Genomic DNA, 22,615 nt, shown 5'->3' on the forward strand with positions numbered 1-22,615 from the left:
CAGCCAGCCCGACCCCTCCTGGGTCTGCACAGGGATCTGAGCCATAGGCAGGGCGAGGGGCTTCACCCCAGGGAACTTCACCCAGGTCCCACAGTCCCTCCGCATCTGGGGCTGCACCACCACAGTTCTCTCTGTCCCAGGGTCTTGCCCCCGCAGGCTTGTTTCCCCACTGACCCGTGGGCAGCCCCCTATGTCTCTCTGCTCCACCATCACCAGTCCACGCTGCTGCTGCTTCTCCTGCAGCTTTTCCTCAGGCTCTTGCTCTCTCTCACGGTCTTCTCGCTCTCTCGGGCTCTGCTCCCATCCCATCCGTCTCCAATCTCCTGATGGGGAACCCAATCATGAAGACCCTCGTCTGATTGGGGACCAGACTCCCGGGGATGCCTGGCTGATGCTCCAGCTGCTCTCAGATCCTCTTGTAGCCCCAACTGGGCCAGGAATCTGCTCCTCAGAGCGGTCCTTCTCCTCCAACTGCACGATTAACTGTGCCTTGGTGAATTTCCCCATGCGTAACCCTCTCTTTGTGCTCAGGATCACAATGTCCTTCTTAAGGAGATGGTGATAGGCCATCACTTCACCGTTCCCAAGTGGCTCTGGACTCACAGGCCTGTGTGCTCTTGGCTCCCCCATGGTTTCCAGGAAGAACCCCTGGTGTGCCAGCCCTTCTCGTGATCACCACCTCTTTGCCAGGGTCGAGCAGCAGACTCCTCCGCCCCTGGGACTGCTCCTGCAATCCCCAGGGGAACCCTGCTACTGCAAAATCCTTCTCTCTCCCAGGGTCGAGTGGCAAGCTCCTCCGCCCCTGAGACTGCTCGCTGCAGTCCTCAGGGGGACCCCGTTACTCCAACAGTCCTTCTCGCTGGTCACACACTCCCAGAGGTTAACTGCCCCCTGAAATCGTTCATTTCTGAGCCTTCAGCATGCCTGGTCCTCATTATCCCTCCTTTGTTTTACTGCTCCCCAGTCACTTACTGAAAGCAGCGCCATTCACGGGGTGCAGTACGTCCCGCCGCTGCCACCAGTTGTCACGGAGTCACCAGGCGATGCTCTGGAACTGCTCCCCACCAAGCCAGCCAGGACTTTGGGGAGCCTCCTCTCCCTTGGAGCAGACTAGTTCAGGGCAAGAAGCTCACATGTCTTCACCTCCTGGGTCTCTCCTTGGAGCATTCAGCATCCTCTGCCACTCCGTGCGCTTCCCACAGCGAGCCCGCCTCAGTGGGGTCCTGGGGAAGCCACCGGGTCCTGCACCCCCACTTCGCAGTCAGACATGACTCTTAGCCAGCTAGTAAAACAGAGGTTTATTCGATGACAAGAACAGGGTCTAAAACAGAGCTTGTAGGTACAGAGAACCAGACCCCTCGGCCGGGTCCATTCTGGGGGTCAGTGAGCCAGACCCCCACGTCTGCCCTCAGCCAGCTCCAGACTAACAACCCCTCCCAGCCCCTCCTCTCTCCTCAGCCCCTTTCCCGGGCCAGGAGGTCACCTGATCCCTTTGTCTCCAACACCTTCAGCTGACACCTTTGCAGAGGAGGGGCCCAGGCCATCAGTTGCTAAGAGACAGAGTGTCAGGCATTTAGGTGCACTGGCCCTTTGCTCTGCCAGATACTTAACTGCCTAGGATACACTGAGGCACCAACACAGTATTCAGAGAAAACATTAAGAACTTTCCCAGTTCGTCACAACTCCAGGTGCACTGAAGGCTCTGACTAGAAGAAGAGGGAGGGATGTTTTAGTTGCCAGACTGCCCACTGTGGGCATTTCAATCTGCCTGAGGTCTGGTGCAGGCATCCACAGGCGCAGCCTACAGAAAATGTAATGCCCGCAAGGCCTGATGTGGGTATGCCAGTGCCTATAAACTCCCCATGGCCCCCTGTGGAGGTGATAAACCTGTGAGGGCCTCCTGCAGTGGTTTTTCACTGCACTGTTTCTTCACACGCCCAAAGATGAATAGATTCCATTATTTGAAACTAATTGGATACACAAAAGTGTCACCCAGCAATTTGTAAAATAAATAAATAAATAAGCCTAAGCAAATACAGAGGAAAAAAATCTTTTTCAAGTGGACTATAAATCCACATGTGTGATTGCTAAAAAGGAGGGAGATCTTCTGAAGATTGTACATTTTAAAAGAAATTAGCAAACATCTGACTGCCAGGAAATTCAAAGGTGTAAGAATGACAGATGTGGATTTGTAGCCTTTCATCTCAACTGTGCTGTGCAAAGTAACATTTGAAAGTAGGCATAAGCACACAGAGGAAAGACAAACTTAGCTCTCTCCTCTTAGCCCTGCCATCTTCCATCAGAATTCTTCAGACAGCATCCTCACTGCAGGGCACATCTTCAATGACCACCATGCGCTCTCTTCTAACTGTGTAGTGCAATCCCTGCATCACTGCAGTGCCGCACAGCTCCCTTTGTTATTAATTAACTGGAGTTCCAAGGCAAAATCACCACTTGGCACTTTAGATATGTAACCAGTGTTGTTGGGTACATTGTGGGCCAGGGAAGCTGGGGGCACACTCAGCCCCCAAAAGGGAGTTGGGATTGCCAGTGATCACACACACACATCCCTTTGACAGGCTCATTCTCACTCCTCTGCTTCCTCCTGTCTCCAGCAGTATCATGTGGGGAATTCATATGTCTTTCCCAGTAGATGGCCCCATCTGGGTAAACCCATCCTATGCAAAAAGGTCTCTGTGCAGCATGGGGCCAGCCTATAGTGCACGCTCCATCTGGCCCCCATCCACCAAGGGCGTGATCTTTCTTTTGCTTTATAAGAAAGAAACTACATTTGCTGATGGTGGTGCAGTCCCTTCCAGGCTCTGACAGCAGGCAGTGTTCATGGGCTCTGTAATGAGGTTACACTGAGGTTCTGGAGCAGCCACTAGAGCCCAAGCTGAGTTAGGAGTGGGGCTAATCGCATTGTAGACTAATTCAAACATATGAATCTGTCAGATGTGTCTGAGGTGGAGGACAGAAACAGACAAAGACACCTAATAGACACAGTCACCCCCCCCCCCATCCTGAGCGCTGACCACAAGGAGATTCATGTAGCCACATGTTAATCTACATATGATTATTTGAGGTAGTAGCTGAGTATGTTGTAACTTTGATTTGGTAAAATTAACATTGACTTTCTCCTGGAGAGAGGAAGGATGATTCTGTGATCAAGGCATAGGACAGAGTTGCTAGAGATTTGGGCAAAATGCCTGCTCTGCCACAGATTCCCTTGGCCATGTGCCTAAGTTCATCATCTGTAGAATGGGGATAATAATGCTCTCTTGTCTCTAGACTGGAAGCCCTTCAAGGCAGGGACTGCCTGCTCTGTATCTGTCCAGTTCTTTGCACAATGGGGCCCTGACCTCGGTTGGGTTTGGATGTGCTGTTGTCATACTGATAGGTAACAATAGTAATAATGATCAAATAACCCAGGGACTGTAAATTTGAATTCTCCAGGTTGTTGCTTGGCTGTGCTGCTCACACCTGCATGATAGGAAGGAAAAGTCATCCCCACAGGCGCGCTGTGGGTGTGGCTGCCCTGCAGTTGGAAGCATACCGCTCAGCCCAGGTTGTTTATCCTTCAAGTTTGAAGATGACCATGACATTACTGGTTGGTTTGGTTTCTGTGAAGACATGAGTGGCTGATCAGGTCAATTTGAGCTTTGAACTGTCTGTGGCACACTGAAGAAGAGATGCTGCTATGAGTTACTTGATTAACAGTGGACATGCTGCTGTTGTGAGATTTACATTGCTGGGTGCTTCTGTTCTGCCTCAGTAGTTCTCCTCTGCTCATAGACTGTAGCTCCAGTATGGATGAGACTTTGCTGAGTAGACAGACTTGAGCTAGCATATTAAAAATAGCAGGGTGGCCCTTGTGGCACAGGCGGTGGCTCATGCTAGCCACCAGAGCTTGGCCCCATGGCAGGCTTGGCCTTGGACAGCTAGCCCACCATCCACAGTGCTATTCTTAGCATGCTAGAGCTAGTGTGAGTCTGTCTTCCTCACCTGGGAGGCTCTCTTCCAGCTCCAGTGCAGGTGTACCCTGTGATATTCAATGGGTCAGCTGGTCTATTTGGGCTCCAGAACTGGAGCAGCACCATGACAATGGAGTGAGCCCCAAACTGGACCACTGGCTCAAACCCTCTCAAGCTCTGGGAAGTTTGGCCCAGCGTTCAGATTGGAACATGGCAGCTCAGACCCAGTGGGTAGCCCAGACCCTCCTTCATCTCCCTTTACAGCTTGTGGGAAGGGTCTCATCAACTCTGGTGGGTAACAAGTGGCTCTGTTTGGAGTCAGCTCCCACTCTGCTGCTCACTAGAATCCAGAGGCAGGTGCCGTAGGGCAGCATCACACTTGTTGAACTACAAGCCCCCCGTCCTTCTGACATTGCCCCCTTTGCAACATTTCCATTGCCAGGTTGTGCAGACCCATGGCAGACCATCCCAGAATCCCTTGGGAAATTACGCGCATGGCTGGGGAAGCAGTGACAAGCACCCATGTACTTCAGGGCACGGCAGAGTCACACAGTCTCTGTGTTTCCTCCAGACCACAGGTGGCAGCTCATCTATCCAACTGAGGAGTCCTAGCTTCCACCTGCTTCCCCAAACCCTCCTGGTGAGGGGTAATTGCCCTCCCCCCACTCTTAACTTGAATTCCTTCTGATTCCTGCAGGGATTCCACTTGCCCCTTATTTACCTGACTCTTCCAAATCTGCCCTCCCAGGGATTCCGTTTCTGAGTGCTCCCCCAAACTCTCTACCATTTTCTATCTGAGCTCCCCTCTTTGCTCCCCTGCCTGCCCCCACTCTATGCTCCAACTTCCTAAGTTGCTAATTTGGAGCTGTGAGGACCTCTGTGGACACAGCCCTCCTCCCAAGCCCTGCTGTCCTGCCAGCATTGCATCCTTGCATATAATGCCACAGCCTAACACAACACCAAGTCTTCTGGACTCTGCATGTGTAAAGATCTCATGAGTGCCCTCAATGCCAGTCAGCAAGGATTTCTGGCGTGGAGGAGAAAACGTCATCATCCTCATCTCTGTTTATCTGTGGCTTCTGGGGATACAGCCTCTCTGCCTTGAGAAAGACTCCTTTAGAAGCACAGACCCAGAGCAGCATCCAGAGGGTGGGAGTCCAAGCCCTGTCTCTTAGTAGTACCATGTGAGGGCTTGTTATGAGCTTACCTCGGCAGCTGTGAAGAGCTCTGATTTCCATGTGGGAAAGGGTAGCCTCTCCTAGGATGTGTCTCAGGTCTGAAAAGGTCTGTCAGCTTTGTGCCCTTCTCTGGTGTTATCCCTTAGCACTCTGACTCCTGCAATCCTCATCAAGCATCTCCAGAGAAGCTCGGGGCCCAGCCCTTTCGCCCCACTGATTGCTTCCTCTTGTACTTACAGGACTGCTGCTCTCACTGCAGTGGAGACAGTTTAGATAGTTAAGTCCAAAGCTGATTGTGAAGAATTACAAAGGGATCTCCCTAAACAGGGTGTCTGGGAGAGAAAATGGCAGATGAAATTCAGTGCTGATAAATGCAAAGTATTGCACATTGGAAAACATAATCCAAACTATACATAGAAAATGGTGGGGTCTAAATTAGTTGTTGCCACTCAAGAAAAAGATCATGGAGTCATTGTGAATAGTTCTCTGAAAATATCCACTCAGTGTGCAGCTAACTCAAAACAGCTAACAGAATGTTAGGAACCATTAGGAAAGGAATAGATAGTAAGACAGAAAATATTATAATGCCACTATATAAATACATGGTATGCTCACACCATCTAAAAAAAGATATATTAGAATTGGAAAAGGTACAGAGAAGGGCAACAAAAATGACTAAGGGTATGGAATAGCTCCAGTAAGAGGAGAGATTAAAAAACTGGGATTGGTCAGTTTAGAAAAGAGATGACTAAGGGAGGATATGATAGAGGCCTATAAAATCATGACTGGTGTGGAGAAAGCACCGCCGTACAATGATTTCCTCCCTTCTTCCTTAGCACCCCAGGCTTGTGGTGAATGAGTGGGAAGTTCTAGCAGCCATATGAGGAACAAGAACCCATGTGGAGTATGGATGAGAAGGTCCTGGCTTGGGCCATAGTGAATGTGATGGCTGAGCCAAACTAGACATCTCTCTGTTAGCTGGGATGGTCTGGGGAAGCTTCATTTTATGGACACTGCTGGCTGTCCAGGGCCTCCAGTCTCCACTCCATTGTCCTTTATGCACAGCACCCACTTCTGGAGCAAGTTCTCATCGGAGCATGCAGATGTCTCTACAGAACTCACAGTGTCAGGGTCAAAGGTCAGAACAGGGCAAGTCCATGGAAGGCAATAACGTTGGCTTTTATTTCTTTTTCCAGGTGGCTCCCATTGAGCTCGAACGCAAAAAGTCTCATGTCAATCTGTTGTTGGTGAGTAACTATCCACAGGGATGCTTTCCATCACTAACCATTAGACTGGTGGTTGGGATTGGGAATCAAAACAGACAGATCTTTCCCTGGGGCAACAGGAGAAGGTGAAGAATCTGGTAGGAATTTACAACAGCCATTTACGAGGACACCCAAGTGATTGCAATGTAAGCACTGCCATACTGGATCAGACCATTTTCCAGTCACAGCCTGCATCTTGCTGTATGGGAATCTTGCCATCAAGGCTTGTATCTCACTTCCTGACAGGGCAGTTTAGATCACGGCTCTACCAAACCCACTGTGGCACTGTCAGCTTTACTGAATCACTCACTGGGCTGTCTAGTTCACTGTCCTGCCTTCTGCCATTACCACTCCACCCCTCCTTGAGGAATAGCTTGGTGGTTTGAGCATTGGCCTGCTAAACCCAGGGTTATGAGTTCAATCCTTGAGGGGGCCATTTAGGGAACTGGGGTAAAAATCTGTTGGGGGATTGGTCCTGTTCTGAGCGGGGGATTGGATTAGATGATCTCCTGAGGTCCCTTCCAACCCTGATATTCTATGATTTCCACCTCCTGCTGTATTGAAAAATGCTCCACCAGATCTAATGACCCTCTTGTTAGCAGTCTTGGCACAGAGGCTAAGAACTGCCTGGTAACATGCCCAGATTAAGGTAAATCAGGGCATTAGGCAAACCATGACACAGGGCCCTGGCAGCCCCACTCTGGAGTGGCAGGGGCCCCCTCCCAGAAAGGCAGGTGCAATGGCAAGGGGCCACCTTATCCCCCCAGGAGCAGCAGCTGTGTCCCCCATCCTCTTAGGAGCAGCAAAGCTTTCCCTGACAGGTGGGGATTATCTGCTTGGGTAAATGGGGGTGGGCCCACTGTCACATTCAGAGCCCTGTGGGGATGAGTATTGGAAATAACACCACACTGAGATGCATGGGGCAATTCACCTCTCTCAGAGCTATTGTTTCAGGCTGTCTGCAGACTCATGCAGAAGTTACTGTTCCAACCACACTCATGGTCACATTTGCAAACTTTTCTTACCTACCATGAGTGGTAGAAAAATCCTTTATTTTCAATTGAAATCTGAGCGTACAATATAATCATCTGACTCCTGGAGCTGGGAGCCAAGGCAGGGCCTGTAGTGCCTACAACTTCATCCAGACTTGACTGAGAACAGAGGCTCAGTTCCACCCCCCAGAGGTGGTCCCTCAAAGTCAGGATTGAGGTACATTGTTATGGTGGGGGTGTGGGCAAAGCTGTTTCTGCCTCTGCCTTCGTGGTCCCTGCTCTGTGGCGGCAGTGAGGCTGTCATTGTCCAGGGCTGTCAGTCCAGCACCTTTCACCAAGACTAAAGAAAGGTCAGATCCAGCATAAGTAACAACCTGGCTTCTCCCTCAGTCTGGCCCTGGATCTTGGAGAGAAAGTTGCAGCATGGTGCATTATTGATGGGGCAGTTAATTGCATGCTTCCCAAAGCACACAGAGCCCTTGATTAAAAATTCATGGCATGGGCTGCAGTATTAAGGAGAGATCAACTGGCTTTGGCTCTGCTTGGTTCTTAACAAATGCTGAAGGAGACTCAAGTCTGGGATGTCACAGTGGGTGAGAGAGGGAACAGAACCCCTGGGGCCTCTCCAAGACTGAGGCCACGTTACAGCTCCTGGCTCCTTCTGGCTGGGTCAACGCTGCGATGCCTTCCAGAGAAGAGGGGGACATACCTCACGTTAAGGACACCACTAACTGGTAGGGTGGCAGGCAAGTCACTGGCTGGCTGGCTGGTAGGACGCTGGCTGGCTGGTAAGCAGCAGGCAAGGCACTGACTGGCAGGGCAGCAGCCGAGAAGTTGGCTGGCTGGCAGCATGGCAGGCAGCACACTGGCTGGCAGGGCAGCAGATGAGGAGCTGGCTAGTTGGCAGGGTGGCAGGCAGATCACTGGCTGGCAGGGCAGCAAGTGAGGCACTGGCTGGCTGGCAGGCAGGTCACTGGCTGGCAGAGCAGCAGACGAGGAGCTGGCTGGCTGGCAGGGCAGCAGGCAAGTTGCTGGCTGACTGGCAAGGTGGGAACAGGTATAGCTGTGTGTCCTAAGAGCTGCAAATCAGTCAGGCAACCGGTGGGTGGGAAGGGCCAGCTGATTACCTAAATCTCCAGTGACATTCTGCATCGGGATGTATCCGTAAATCTCAAATCTCCTGTGGCTCTGAAATACTGGGCTCTTCCCCAACTTCCAGAAGGGACCAGGAGCCACCACGATGGACAGTAGGAGCCCTGGATCTGTAGAACGTGAAATGAAGCACAAACAAGCACATGACAGAGAACGAGTGATGAACTGGACAAATCATCCTTGGGAGGCAGAGAGATTTCCCCTTGTCCTGTGTAATGTGATGGATGCTCAGAAGCAGCAGACTGAGTATTCCTGACAGCTTAGCAGACCTCAGGTGCTATGTCACCAGTTTGCCCCCTGCAGGATTATTTTGCCCAGATGGTAACCCCTGAAAAGAAAGTATAAGGCAAACCTGAAATGTTTCTCATTTCCTGGAGTCACAAGAACAGAGAGTAATGCGCGGCTGACAGCATTCTGGCTAGACAATGATGGGGCTGGCAAAGCCCTTTGATTGCACTGTGAGGATTTTGCTAGCAAATATCATAATGGAGCCATGCCATGGCATGCTCTCTGAGTCACAAATTACACAGCACTCCCAGCTCCAGCTGAAATCAGTGGAATCTGTGTACCAGGCTCCGTGTGCTTGAGTAGAGAGCTGCGGGATGAGCTGCCTCAAAGTCCTTTGTTTAATTAAATTCCTCTTACAGTATATCCTGGTCCTCTCTGGGTCTGGAGCCGGAGTGCTAAGAACTCAATGTATTCAAGTTCCCCCTCAGTACCCACTAATGTGTCCAGTGTAGGGTACCACACACAAACACACAGGCTATACAGCCTGTATCATTGAGGCATTATTGGAACAGCCCTCTGTGACCAGTTTGACCTCACTCAGACAGAGGTTTCTTATCTTCCACTGTCTCTCCACTGCTTAGCATATAAAGGGAATGAGGGCTGCAGATTACCCCATTACTCAAAGGGGCTGTTAGCAGGTGGGACTCACTCCGATTACAAATGGGCACTTACTCTTGCCTCAGTTTCCCCTTCTATGAAATGAGAATGAGGAGGTGTCTAGCCTAAAATCCCTTTGCTTTAGCTGTGTGAGATGTGCCCAAGTTTGGGCCAAGGCAGAACAGAGCTGAAGCCTGAGTTTCACCTCTGGAAGGTCACAGCAGAGACTCTCTCAGAGATGGGATCTGTGATGCTGAGAGTCTTTAGAACTTAACTGGATAAGACGTGTGCATTGTAGGGAAGAAAGCTGCAGAGTGATAGGTGCTGGCACTCAGTCTCTGAGATCCAATGTATGGAAATGAGATTCCACAAGTGTGAAAGGAGCGATAACTTTCCTCTCGGAGTCCATAACAATCTCCACCAAATTGCCTGGCTAGATCTCAGCTCCTGGGAGCTAGAGATAAGTGCAAAGAAAGCTAATGTCAGGCCGAGAGACAAAGGATGAAACCAGCAAGTATTAGCCATCTGGGGAGTATGGGAAAGTGCAATGGAAGAAAGGGGGCAGGGGGAGTCAGGGGAAGCAGAGATCAGTGAGAGGTGGGGTCTGGGGAGAGCAGAGATCATAGAGAGAGGATGTGGGGGGAGCAGAGACCATAGAGAGGGAATGTGGGGGGAGAAGAGATCATAGGATGTGAGGGGAGCAGAGATAAGAGAGAGGGGATTGTGGGAGCAAAGATCAGAGACAGGGAACTGGGGAGCCGAAAGCAGAGAGAGTGGGGATGGGCAAGCAGAGAGCACAGAGAGAAGGGATGGGGAGCAAAGATCATAGACAGGAATCTGGGGGAAGCAGAGAAGAAATGGGTGTGACAGGTTCCTCCTGGGGTGCCACCTGGAATTGGGGTACCATTGAGCCCCCTAACCCACCAGCCTGGGCTCCCTCTCACACTGTGCTGCTGTGACAAGCTGCAAAGACCCCCGGCCTGCACTTTCACCAGCATTCATACTCAGGGACACACCCAGCCACAGGTTCTCTAACCACCAGCTTCCCAGCCTGGGACCCCAATTCAGTACCGTCCTGCCCTGGTCAAATCTGTCTAGTATATGGGTTTAATACCCAGTCTACCTCTCCCTCAATGTGAAGAGAGCAATGCACATTTGTGATAACCAAGCAAAAATTTTCCCCAAGCACTCCAGTCAAAGCTCACTTCTTTGGATCAAAATATAAAACAAGTTTATTAACTACAAAAAGATATATTTTAAGAGATTATAAGGGATAGCAAACAGATCAAAGCAGATTACCTGGCAAATAAACAAAAAAATGCAAACTAAGCTTAATATACTAAATAGATTGGATATGAATAGCAGATTCTCACCCTAATTGATAGTACAGGCAGGTTACAGAGTCTTAAGGCACAAGCTGCGTTAGCTTTACAACTTGGGTTTCTCAGGTCTTCATACACAGGCTACAAACCCCTTTAGCCTGGGTCCAGCACTTCCCCCAGTTCAGTCTTTGTTCCTCAGGTGTTTCCAGGAGTCTTCTTGTGTGGGGAGTGAAAAACCCTGATGATGTCACTCCCCTGCCTTATATAGCTTTTTCATATAAGCTTGGATCCCAGACCAATCTGTGGAAAAATACTGACATCCCAAGATGGTGTCCAGCATCATGTGGCCTGGTCACATGTCCTTGTAGAGTCACTCTCAGGCTGTCTCTGGAGTTCTCAAGAAGGCTCACCAAGTGGGAGATAAGCTTCTCCTAAGGCCTATTGTTCTCCCTAATGGCTCATTGCCCTGAGTAGGCCCTTCCCAATCAGCTATCTAGACTGAAAGCATCTTGTCTAGTGGGCCTTACCCAGGTATAACTACATTTGAAATACAGATACATAGTCAATATTCATAACTTTAGATACAAAAATGATACATGCACACAAATATGATAAGCATATTCAGCAAATCATTAACTTTTCCAATGACATCTCACATGACTTATCTTGTGCAAACTGCATCATCATTATGTCATAATCATATCATAATATCACTGAAGAATATTGGCTACAGTGTCACAATGGCGTCTGGGGGAGCAGAGATTAGAGAGGAAATGTGAGGGAAGCAGAGAAGAAAGAGGGGTCTAGGGAGCAGAGAACAGAGTGGGGAGTATCTGGGAAGAACAGAAATCAGAAAGGGACTTAGGGGGAGCAGAAATCAGAGGGTGAGAGAAGTTTGGAGTGGGGAAGCAGTGACCAGAGAAAGGGTAGGAGGCCAGGAATCAGTAGAGAATCTGAACTAAATTCACTGCTGGCATTAGCAGGCATAACACCATTACTGTGAGTGAGGTTGCACCTGTTTATCCAGCAGTGTGCTGTGCTTCTCTATGGGGTAAGGGCCTGCAGGAGAGTCTGCTTGGGGACCAAGGGAAGAAAGATCATGGAGTTTGGAGTTTGTTGGGAGAAAAGTGCAGGCAGGGGGATGTCAGTGGAGGGATTCTCCATTTGAACTGATTTTCAATCCCCAGCCAGGTGAGCTGGGCTGTGCATGTAAACACACTGCCTTTTGCCTGCAACCTTTGTGTCCTTGAAGAAGACCTCAAAGCAATCACAATGGAGTTCCCAGTGGCCGCCCAGGCAGGGAGCAGATGGAGTTGATTATTCAGGCACTCATCTGCGCCATCTCACAGGTGATGCTCTGAGAGAAACAGGCAATGGCTTGCATGAAAGCAGGGAGGGTTGGGAGACTCACAAGGGACCAACGGGATTATCCTTAAGCCTCTAAACTCTCAAGGCTGCTCAGATTCAGAAACTGGGGGAATCATGGGGCTGGGCCCCTCTGCTTGCTATGAGGAGACTGATATTTTGTGAACACTGGGACCAGAAAAGTGAAGAGCTTTAGCCCTGGTTGCATCTAGGACAGCATTTCTCAAATGCAGCCATCACGGCCGCATGTGGCCACCAAGAGGTTTCCCTGAAGCCACAACAACTTCATGAGCAGTGACGTCAGGGAGGGAATGCATTGGCGCCTTCCCCTCCCTCCTTGTTGCTTCTGGATGCACTGCTCTGCACGTCTCCGGAGGCAGGTGGAGCACAACGCTGAAGGAGCAAGATGAGTTTTCTAACTGGGGAGGGACAGGGGGCTTTGTGGACTTGAGCCCTGGGGTGTTTGGGCGGTGGGGAATTAGGGAACCTGGCTGCAGACCAGGGCTCCAGCCATGGGGCTTCAGGCCTCAACACCTTGTTCTGGCCATGGAGTTTCAGGTGCTGACCCCCCAGGTCTGGCTATGCAATCCTGGCCTTCAGCCATGGGGCTTCAGATTCCAACCCCTGTCCACATGGCAACGGGCTCTGATCCCTGGCTCTTGCTGTGTGGTGCTGACCCCTAATCCTAGCGGTGGCTGCTGGCCCCAAGCACTGACCCCTGTCTGAGCTCTCCAACACCCAGCCCTGGCCATTGACCCCAGGTGCCAACCTTGGGTTCCAGTGGTTGCTAGCCCTGGGTGAAGATCCCCAGCTGCAGCTGCTGGCCCTGGGTGAAGATACCTGGCACTGGCCTTGGGCTCCAGCAGGGGCTGGCTCTGGATGCAGACCCCAAGTGCCAGCCCCCAACGCTGGCGGTGGCTGACCCTTGGCTGCACACTCTAACCCCCAGCCCTGGCCACTGCCCCCAGGCACTGCTACTGGATGTCAACCCTGAGTTCTGGCAGATGCTGGCCATGGGCCCTGATCCCCAGCCCCTTGTGCAGATCCCCAGCCTCAGTCATGCAGCAGCAGGTGTTAACCCAAGGCTCCGGCAGGTGCTGGCCCTGGATGCCAATCTCCAGTCCCAGTTGCACAGCAGCAGGCTCTGGCAGGTGCTGGCCCAGGACACTGACTCCTAGTCCTGGCAGTGCAGCATCGGGCATGGACTCAAAGAGCCAACCCTGGGTGCCATCCTAAAGCCCTGGTTGCACAGCAGTGTGTACTGGCTCCAAGTGCTGATCCCCGGCTGCACAGCAGCAGGTGCTGATTCCCAGCCCTGGGCACCAATCCCCAGCCCTGCCCACGCAGCTGCAGACATCGACACTGGGTTTCAGTGGGTGCTGGCCCAGGGCGCTGACCTCTAGCCCCAGGCACCAACCCACACACCCAACCACGCGATGGAGGGGACCCCCATCCATTGCCCCTGGCCTCTGCTGCCTCACCCCCTACTGCTCCATCCAGGTCTTAACTTGTCAGGTCTTGCTGTGAAAAATGATATTAACAAACACACAAATATCATTTTTCACGGTATAGTTTTTATTATTGAGTACAGAAAAAGACCCTACATAAATAAATTACAATGATTTGGATGTGTATACATGCATATTTTTTTGTTTTTCCTAAAGTTAATTAAGTATTTTAGGAAAAAGTGTCAATGCAGCCACCAGCAAGAGTTGATGGCACTCTGAGGCCACCAAAAAATTGTTGTGAGAACCCCTGATCTAGGAAGAGTGCACACAGCTGTGAACGTGCTGCCTCTGCCTTGGGAATCAAAGCCTTAAATACACCCCCTCAGCTTCGCCAATGCTGCAGCAGGGCCTGATGTTAGTTGGTTAAACAAGGCAAACAAAGAGTAACTATTAATGGAATTATGTCAGATTGGAGGGGGGCCCAAGTGGGAGTCCAGGGGGTCTGTTCTGGGTCCAGAGGCTGCCAGGGCCCTATGTCATGGTTTGCCTAAGGCCCTGATTTACCTTAATCTGGGCATGTTACCAGGCAGTTCTTAGCCTCTGTGCCAAGACTGCTAACAAGGGGGTCATTAGATCTGGAGTACTGTGTCCAACTTTGGTCACTAATGTATAGAAAGGATGTAGAGAAACTGGAAAGGATCCAAAGGGAGTGACAAAGATGATCAGAGGGATGGAACACAAGCCATATGAGCAAAGGCTGAAGGAATTGGGTATGTTTAGTTTGGAAAAGACGAAATTAAGGGGGAATATGATAGCAGTCTTCAAGTACTTGAAAGGCTGCCATAAAAAGGTGGAGAAAAGTTGTTCTCTTTTACCACAGAGGACAGGACTAGGGACAATGGGTTCAAACTACAGCCTAGCAAATATAGATTAAATCTGAGGAAAAACTTCCTAGCTGTAAGTACAGCAGGACAATGTAACAGACTGCCTAGGGAGGTCATAAAAACAACTTCACTGGAAGTTTTCAAAAGGAAACTGGATAGCCATCTGTCTTGGATGGTTCAGACACAATAAATCCTGCATCTTGATAGGGGGTTAGCCTAAATGTCTGTAATTCCCTCACACAGCTGTGAAAGTACTGCTGCAGGTCCAGCTTGTCCTGTCGTCTATGCAAAGTTTTGGGTGGATGTCCTCTGCTAGGCACTGACCTGCTGGGTGTGCTGCAGTCGCATTCAGTATCCAGCCCATGCAATAGTTTCCATTCAGTGTTGTCTAATCTCTCTTCCCTTGCTTTCTGAGGCCTCTTGGAGAGGAGATGAGTTCCCATGGGCTTTGCTGCGAGCAATGTCATGGTGACACACAGTTCCATAGCTCCTTCTCGGCACCTCCATGGGGTTGTGTGGCGCTCATCACCATGGTATATGAAAGATTAACAGATATGTCACCTGTGCACTGGAATGGGTTACCTAGGGAAGTGATAGAATCTCCTTCCTTAGAGGTTTTTAAGGTCAGGCTTGACAAAGCCCTGGCTGGGATGATTTAGTTGGGAATTGGTCCTGCTTTGAGCAGGGGATTGGACTAGATGACCTCCTGAGGTCCCTTCCAACCCTGATATTCTATAATTCTGTGTGAGGCATGCAAATTGTCTATAAGAGATTAGCACCTGCACAGGGAACAACTAGCTCAAATGGACTGCAGGGAAGGTTAGAGTGGTGCAGGGAGGATGAGGAAATGCTCCAAAGAGCTGCCAAAATGTTGACCTCTCCTGCCATCAAACTGCTTCACACTCCTACCCTAAATGTGGGTCTTGGGCCCATCATCACTAATCCTGTCCATCATGGTAGCTGCTTCCGCTTGGCAGGAAGTGATGCCCCTTGCTCTCCAACAAGGATCCATCTATGGGAATTGTGCCTTGGTCTCCTCCAGGCTGGACTATGATAACCCACTGTGCTGAAGCTAGGCCTACATGTGGAAGCCATGCTGAATCTCCAGTTTGTGCAGAAGGCAGACCCCATCTCCTTAACTAAGAAAGGAAAGCACAGGACTCTTCACACCAGGGTTTCTTGCTCTCCAATGGATCAACCTCTGCTTCCAGTGCCAATTCAAGGCTGTGGGCCTGAAAGGCCAGGGACTAGCTGCATCAGACACCTCCTCTCCATCCTGGTCTCACTGAGACAGCTCTCCTCCCTTGGAACAATGCAGCTGATAGTGCCCAATGTGGAGTCCTTGGTGAGGCTTTCTCCACTGAGATGTTCAACTGCGGAATAAGCACACAGAGGAAGACAAAGACAAAGCCTGTCATTATTCCTAGTGTGTTGCAAGACTCTCCTCTTTGTAAAGCCACACTGCAGCAATTACAATGGCAGCAATTACAACCCAGAACACAAGGAGCAAAAGCCATGACCCATGCAGAAGCAAGGAACAGAGTCTACTATGGATATCTCTGTGCATTACCATAAGTGAACGGCGCACTAATGGGTATCCTTATAGTATCATACACAGATCTCCTGGATTGAGCATGCAGCCCAAGTTTATTTATTTACCAGCCCTCAAAATAGAGTCCCCAGACAAGGATACAGAGACATTTGAAGTCTTCAGGGTTGTGGTGGTCTGACTCCTAAAGCAATGTCTGCTTTGTAATCAGTGGCAATAATTTGCCAAGGAACCCTCAGGACGATAAACTTGGGATGATTCAGCAATGGAAGACAGGCAGTGGAGAGACACATTAGGGACCTGCCTCTTCCCCATTCCAACCCAAATTGGTCAAGTATGGCTTAGCCTATTGGCAGTGTTGGACAGCAGAATAGATAATAAGCTATCAGTTCTGCATTGGGCTGAGAATGGCTGATTGTTGATGCCCAGTCAACCTGTGGAACTCCTTGCCAAGGGATGTTGTGAAGGCCAAAACTATAATGGCATTCAAAAAAGAACAAAGTTCACAGAGGATAGGTCCATCAGTGGCTATTAGCAATCCCATGCTCTGGGTGTCCCTAGCCCCTGTTTGCCAGAAGCTGGGAGTGGATGACAGGGAATGGGTCACTTGATGATTGCCTGTTCTGTTCATTCCCTCTGAACAGTGTTACCATACATCCAGTTTTCCCTGGACAGACCCTCTTTTTGGAGCCTGCTTTCTCTGTCCCAGCAGGGTTTTCAAATAATAACAGCAAATGTCCTGGTCAGGGACGGCTCCAGGCATCAGCGCACCAAGTGTGTGCCTGGGGTGGCAAGCTGCAGGGGGTGGCCTGCCGGTCACCATGAGGGCAGCAGTCAGGCTGCTTTTGGTGGCATGCCTGCGAGAGGTTCACCGGTCCCGCGGCTTCAGCGGCAATTCGGCAGCGGGTTCACCGAAGGCGTGGGACCGGCAGACCTCCCACAGGCATGCTGCTGAAAGCTGCCTGACTGCCATGCCTGGGGCAGCAAAATACATAGAGCTGCCCCCTGGTCCTGGTTTTTGCAAAACAGGCAAGCTGCAGCTCAGAAAGAGCCCAAATATCATACAGGAAGATCTGGATGACCTTGTAAACTGGAGTAATAGTAATAGGATGAAATTTAATAGTGAAAAGTGCAAGGTCATGCACTTAGGGGTTAATAATAAGAATTTTAGATATACATTGGGGACACATCAGTTGGAAGCAACAGAGGAGGAGAAGGACCTTGGAGTATTGGTTGATCACAGGATGACTATGAGCCGCCAATGTGATATGGCTGTTAAAAAAGCTAATGCGGTTTTAGGATGCATCAGGCGAGGTATTTCCAACAAAGATAAGGAGGTGTTAGTACCGTTATATAAGGCACTGGTGAGACCTCATCATGAATACTGTGTGCAGTTCTGGTCTCACATGTTTAAGAAGGATGAATTCAAACTGGAACAGGTTCAGAGACGGGCTACTAGGATGATCCGAGGAATGGAAAACCTGCCTCATGAAAGGAGACTAAAAGAGCTTGGCTTGTTTAGCCTAGCCAAAAGAAGGCTGAGGGGGGATATGCCTGCTCTTTATAAATATATCAGAGGGATTAATATTAGGGAGGGTGAGGAATTATTTAAACTTAGTACCAATGTAGACACAAGAACAAATGGGTATAAACTGGACACTAGGAAGTTTAGACTTGAAATTAGATGAAGGTTTCTAACCATTAGAGGAGTGAAGTTCTGGAACAGCCTTCCAAGGGGAGTAGTGGGGGCAAAAGACATATCTGGCTTTAAGACTAAGCTTGATAAGTTTATGGAAGGGATGGTATGAAGGGATAGCTTAATTTTGGCAACTGATCTTTGAATATCAGCAGATAAGTATGCCCAGTGGTTTGTGATGGGATGTTAGATGGGATGGGATCTGAGTTACTGCAGAGAATTCTTTTCTGAGTGCTGGCTGGTGAGTCTTGCCCACATGCTCAGGGTTTAGCTGATTGCCATATTTGGAGTCGGGAAGGAATTTTCCTCCGGGGCAGATTGGCAGAGGCCCTGGAGGTTTTTCCCCTTCCTCTGCAGCGTGGGGCAGGGGTCACTTGCTGGTGGATTCTCTGCAGCTTGAGGCCTTCAAACCACAATTTGAAGACTTCAATAACTCAGACATAGGTTAGGGGTTTGTTACAGAAGTGGATGGGTAGGGTTCTGTGGCCTGCTTTGTGCAGGAGGTCAGACTAGATGATCATATTGGTCCCTTCTGACCCTAAAGTCTATGAGTCTATGAGTCAGATTGGTCCACTTCCTGATTGGTCCCTCCCCTGCATCTGCATCTGATTGGTCCATTCTTCTGATCCACAACTGATCGGTCCATTCATTCCCCTTCAGCCCCAGCTGCCGGATCCCACCTACCCAGGCCCAGCACTCACCCCTGGGGAGGGGGTCCCACAGGAAGGCACTGACTGATGGATGTTGCTGCATCCTGGGCTTGTGCCAGCTGCCCTGCCACTGTGACAGGGAGCAGCACTCCCTCCACCTCCAGTGAGTACCCCGGCACAGGTACCCTGCCTCTAACTTCCCTGTTCCCCCTGCAGTGTCCTCGTTTTGGGAACCTACCTCTGAAGCACCTGCTATTGGAAGACAGGATATTGGGTTAGATGGCCCATTGGCTGACCTAGTATAACCATTCTTATGTCTGTATGTGGATGTGTGGACAGATGGATGAGCAGTATCAGTGATGAGGAAGCCTTTCCCAGGCACTGGGCAGAGATGGATGACATGGCTGGATAGAGAGATGGAAAGTAATGCTGTTGTAGATATCTTCTCCCTGGAATGGGGCCTTGTATGACTGATTTGGAGAGATGCTTGTGATTCCAGGTGCCTGGCTGTCACTTCTGGAATCACTTCCTGTGCGTTCCCCTGTGTCTGGAAATTGCATCACACCATCGAGGACTCTAGCTAGTGTTCTCGTTCCCATAACTACCTAGCACTGAAGTTCTAGCTATACCTGCGTGAAGGCCCTTGTGATCCTGCAAAATGATGCCTGTGTGCATAGAAAACAGCATTGTATCATTCACCTTGGCATCTTCAAACAGGGAATTTGACAAGGACCCAGAACACTCTAGCTGGTTTATTATTAACCTGGCCTTAAATGGCTTCTGGCGCTTTGAACTTCAGTGAGGTCTGAGATATCTCGAGGTTGGGCTAACTGGCAAGGACTCTGATGATACTGAATTAGGTTTTGGATCCTAACCAGAATATGCTTTCATAGACCAAAACACCCATTGAAAAGGGTCCAAATACAGATGTAACATTTAAATGTTCAGTGGGCCCTAAAGTTAAACTTCCCCAGCAGCACTGCCAATCCAGAAGCTGGTGTACTGGACTCTTGCAGGTAGAATTGACTAGAACAGTGGTTCTCAACCCATAGCCTGTGGCACACTTGTGGGGCAATCAGCACACAGCTGCAGCCCATATGACATCCTCAGGGCCATACAGCTAGTATATATATTGTGTGGATGAGGCCCATATAACACATAGCTTCATATGTGGCCCACAGTGGTAACCAGGTTGAGAACCACTGGACTGGAAACTGACTTACTACATAAATGAAACTGACTACTTTATTTTCATTGTCCCAATCAGAGAGAAATGCAAAGGATAAACTAACAGAATCAGTGATGAGAAGTCCATGAGATTTGTAAGACTCATGGGGTAATAAAGGTAAAGAAATGTAGGTTCCCAGCAGGTGTAACTCTGCATAACTGCATCAATTTATTCCATCACTGAGTTCAACTGAGTGATGCCTGGGTTTGTTTTGTTAATTTGGCAGTACCCATGTAACAAACTCCTTTGACGGACACACAGAACAACAGGTTTGTGTTGCTCAAGGTTTTTCATCTAGGCTAATTTTTTCAGTGCTTCAATCCACCAATAGATATAGGACTAGAAGAGGTCTGATTTTTTGATTCTGAAGTCAATAGAAGCCTGGATGCTCAGCACCTCAGCTAATCAGGAAGGTATTGAAAACACGGATTTCCTTAGCTGACCTTCAGTCTTTGGCTCTCCATCAGAGCGGCTCACCCTTCTCTTTCCCTTCCATACATCTGCTGTGGCAGTGAGAAAACCTGTGGGGTGCACACTTTGTGCACTGAAGCTGGAATTCAAAGGGAGCCTTTCCTGTGCGGTTGCTAAGAGGAACCTTCTTGTTGTAGCAACAGCAGCACAGTGTGAGCTGTGAATGCACAAAGAAAGCCGGTGGTGCCTGCTTAAACCTAACCCCTCTTGTTAGTAAAAAGTTCTGCAAAGACGCCTGACTCCCCTCATGCTGCAGGCTACCAGCTCTTCTGTAAGTTTGGTGTTCTACTGCCTTTTCCGAGGCAGCTTGCAGCCTTGGTGGAGTGTGTGTCCAAGCCGCCTGTGGCCAGGACAGCAGAGAATGGGATGGCTGTTTGGCCTTTCAGTTCTGGAGTTTGCATAGTTCTGTGGGTGTTGCTGTTTGAAGTGGCAGACACCTGGCAACTAATTGGTTATCATGGATGGCTGGCCTTCCAGTGAAGGGTGACACCAGTTATCTCTGGAGCCCAGAGTCTCTTCAGGAGCAGCAGCAGCAGCCTAGAGGAGACTTCTTGGAATGAGCTCGTAGGGGCCAGGTACAGGTGGTGGATGGCTTGGTACTACAGGCCGTTCTCCTCAACTGTGAGTATCCAGGGCCGCAAACGGGGGTAGGGGACCATGAACCATCTCTCTTTGTCTCTCACATTAAATTAAGTGCTGGCAAAGGGTGCCAGACTGACAGCTCTGGAAGTGCACTCTTCTCATTAGCAACAGCACAGAAACAGCTCAGGCGGTGTGCACTAACCTCTTCAGTGCCATGCAATCACATAGCAGCCTTAATCTGGAGAGACCATTTCAGAACAGGAGACCCTCATCCCCATGACCCATTCAGACTTAGCCTTGCTGCTAGCAAAGGGGGCAGTTAGCTCCTGCCATTGTAGGGCCTCTCACAGTTGCGAGGAGACAGAGCTCAACTGTAATGAGGAGCAAGAGGATTGTTTGCTGAGCCTGCTGGACACAAACAGACCCTGGGATCCTCTCTGTTCTCTAGCTCTCAGGCTGACTAGTGCTAGGTAGTGTCAGTGCTTCTGTAGCTCCTGGCCAGAACTCTGCAGCCATGGGTAGACTGCTGTCCATGCTGCAGCACTGAATGTGTTTTTTGTGAGCATTGCATGTGTCAAGACATCTTTCCACCAGAAATGATGCAACATGATCAGATGCAGTGTCAGATATAACCGATATGCTTTTACGGCCATGGGCACCAGAGTGTCGTGGTGGGGAGCAAATCATTGTGGATAGCAGAGGTTCCAGCAAAGCAGGTATATTTTCAGAGTTAATGACTAGCAGTTGGGAAACATGGCCCTGCTTTGGATTACGGAGAACGTGGGAAAAATGAATTAACACTATTTGGGGTTGCACTGGATTTCTGTCACTTGAGTTAAGAAAATCAATGCTTTAAAAATTGCCAGGAGAGAACTTTGTTTGCACGGTGTCACCTCTGTTTGATTAGTTCAACAGTGTGTGGTGTTTACTGAAGTAGGATTTGTCCCTGATAATTAGGCAACAACAAATCAGATGTAAATCACTCATTTACATGAGGTATGTGATGCAAACTGTGCACAGTTCCATTTTGATGGAGTGAACAGATGCAAAAGACTGTGTTGTCACCATGCCTCAGTGGGTCACAGCTGAGGATACAAGATTCAGGACAAACTGCTGAGAAATAGGGCAGACTTACCCCAAATTAGTGATTATTCTATTATTAGATATACCAACCCTGAAACAAAAGTAAACTTCTGTCTTACCACATTGGTTAACTAGAAGTCAGAAATGCAGTCTCCTTAGGCATTCCAGCACTCATTTCACCACCCAGACACTAGACTTTATGATGAATCATAGAATATCAGGGTTGGAAGGGACCTCAGGAGATCATCTAGTCCAACCCTTGCTCAAAGGAGGACCAACCCCAACTAAATCATCCCAGCGAGGGCTTTGTCAAGCTGAGCCTTAAAAACCTCTAAGGATGAATGTTTATTGAAAACCAATTTCATGAGACAAAGGGTCCTTCTAATCCCAAGAGATCAGCCACACAGCAAGGTCAATATATAGCTCAGATCTTACCTAATAATCACTCTGTTGCCAATCCTTTAGTATCTAATATATAAAGGTTTATTTATAAGAGAAAAAAAAGAGGAGAGAGTTAAAATGGTTAAGGAAATCAAATACATGTAATCCTTTGCAGAGTTCTTAAATCAGGTTTGAAGCAGTGATGGAATAAAGTGCTGGCTTGTAAAGTCCTCAGTTCATTGATTGGAACACTCCTTTTAGTGTAAGTCTATGGTCCAGATATCAGAGCAGAAAAGAGACAAAATGGAGATGCTTCCAGGGTCCTTTATATTTTCTCCCAGGTGGAGGGCCTGCTCTCAGTCTTAGTTTGTGGAAAAATACTGGCACAAGATGGAGTCCAAGGTCACATGCCGTTGCATTCTTTGATGACTCATAGGAGCAGCCATTACCCATATTTTGGCTAAAGCATCCACAACTCACTGGGCAGAGACAAGCTTCTTCTATGACCCA

General features: G+C 49.3%; 1 protein-coding gene across 1 annotated transcript in view; it reads left to right on the forward strand.

Moving 5' to 3' along the window:
* The window catches only part of LOC115642159 (coiled-coil domain-containing protein 33-like), a 291,133-nt gene that overhangs the window by 233,565 nt on the left and 34,953 nt on the right, over nucleotides 1–22,615 (forward strand). The window contains exon 12 of the mRNA XM_030545599.1: nucleotides 6,349–6,399. Within this exon, the coding sequence (XP_030401459.1) occupies nucleotides 6,349–6,399 (51 nt within the window). The remainder of the gene's footprint in view (nucleotides 1–6,348; nucleotides 6,400–22,615) is intronic.

Source organism: Gopherus evgoodei, unplaced genomic scaffold (assembly GCF_007399415.2).
Source record: "Gopherus evgoodei ecotype Sinaloan lineage unplaced genomic scaffold, rGopEvg1_v1.p scaffold_38_arrow_ctg1, whole genome shotgun sequence".
Classification (NCBI taxonomy): domain Eukaryota; kingdom Metazoa; phylum Chordata; order Testudines; family Testudinidae; genus Gopherus; species Gopherus evgoodei.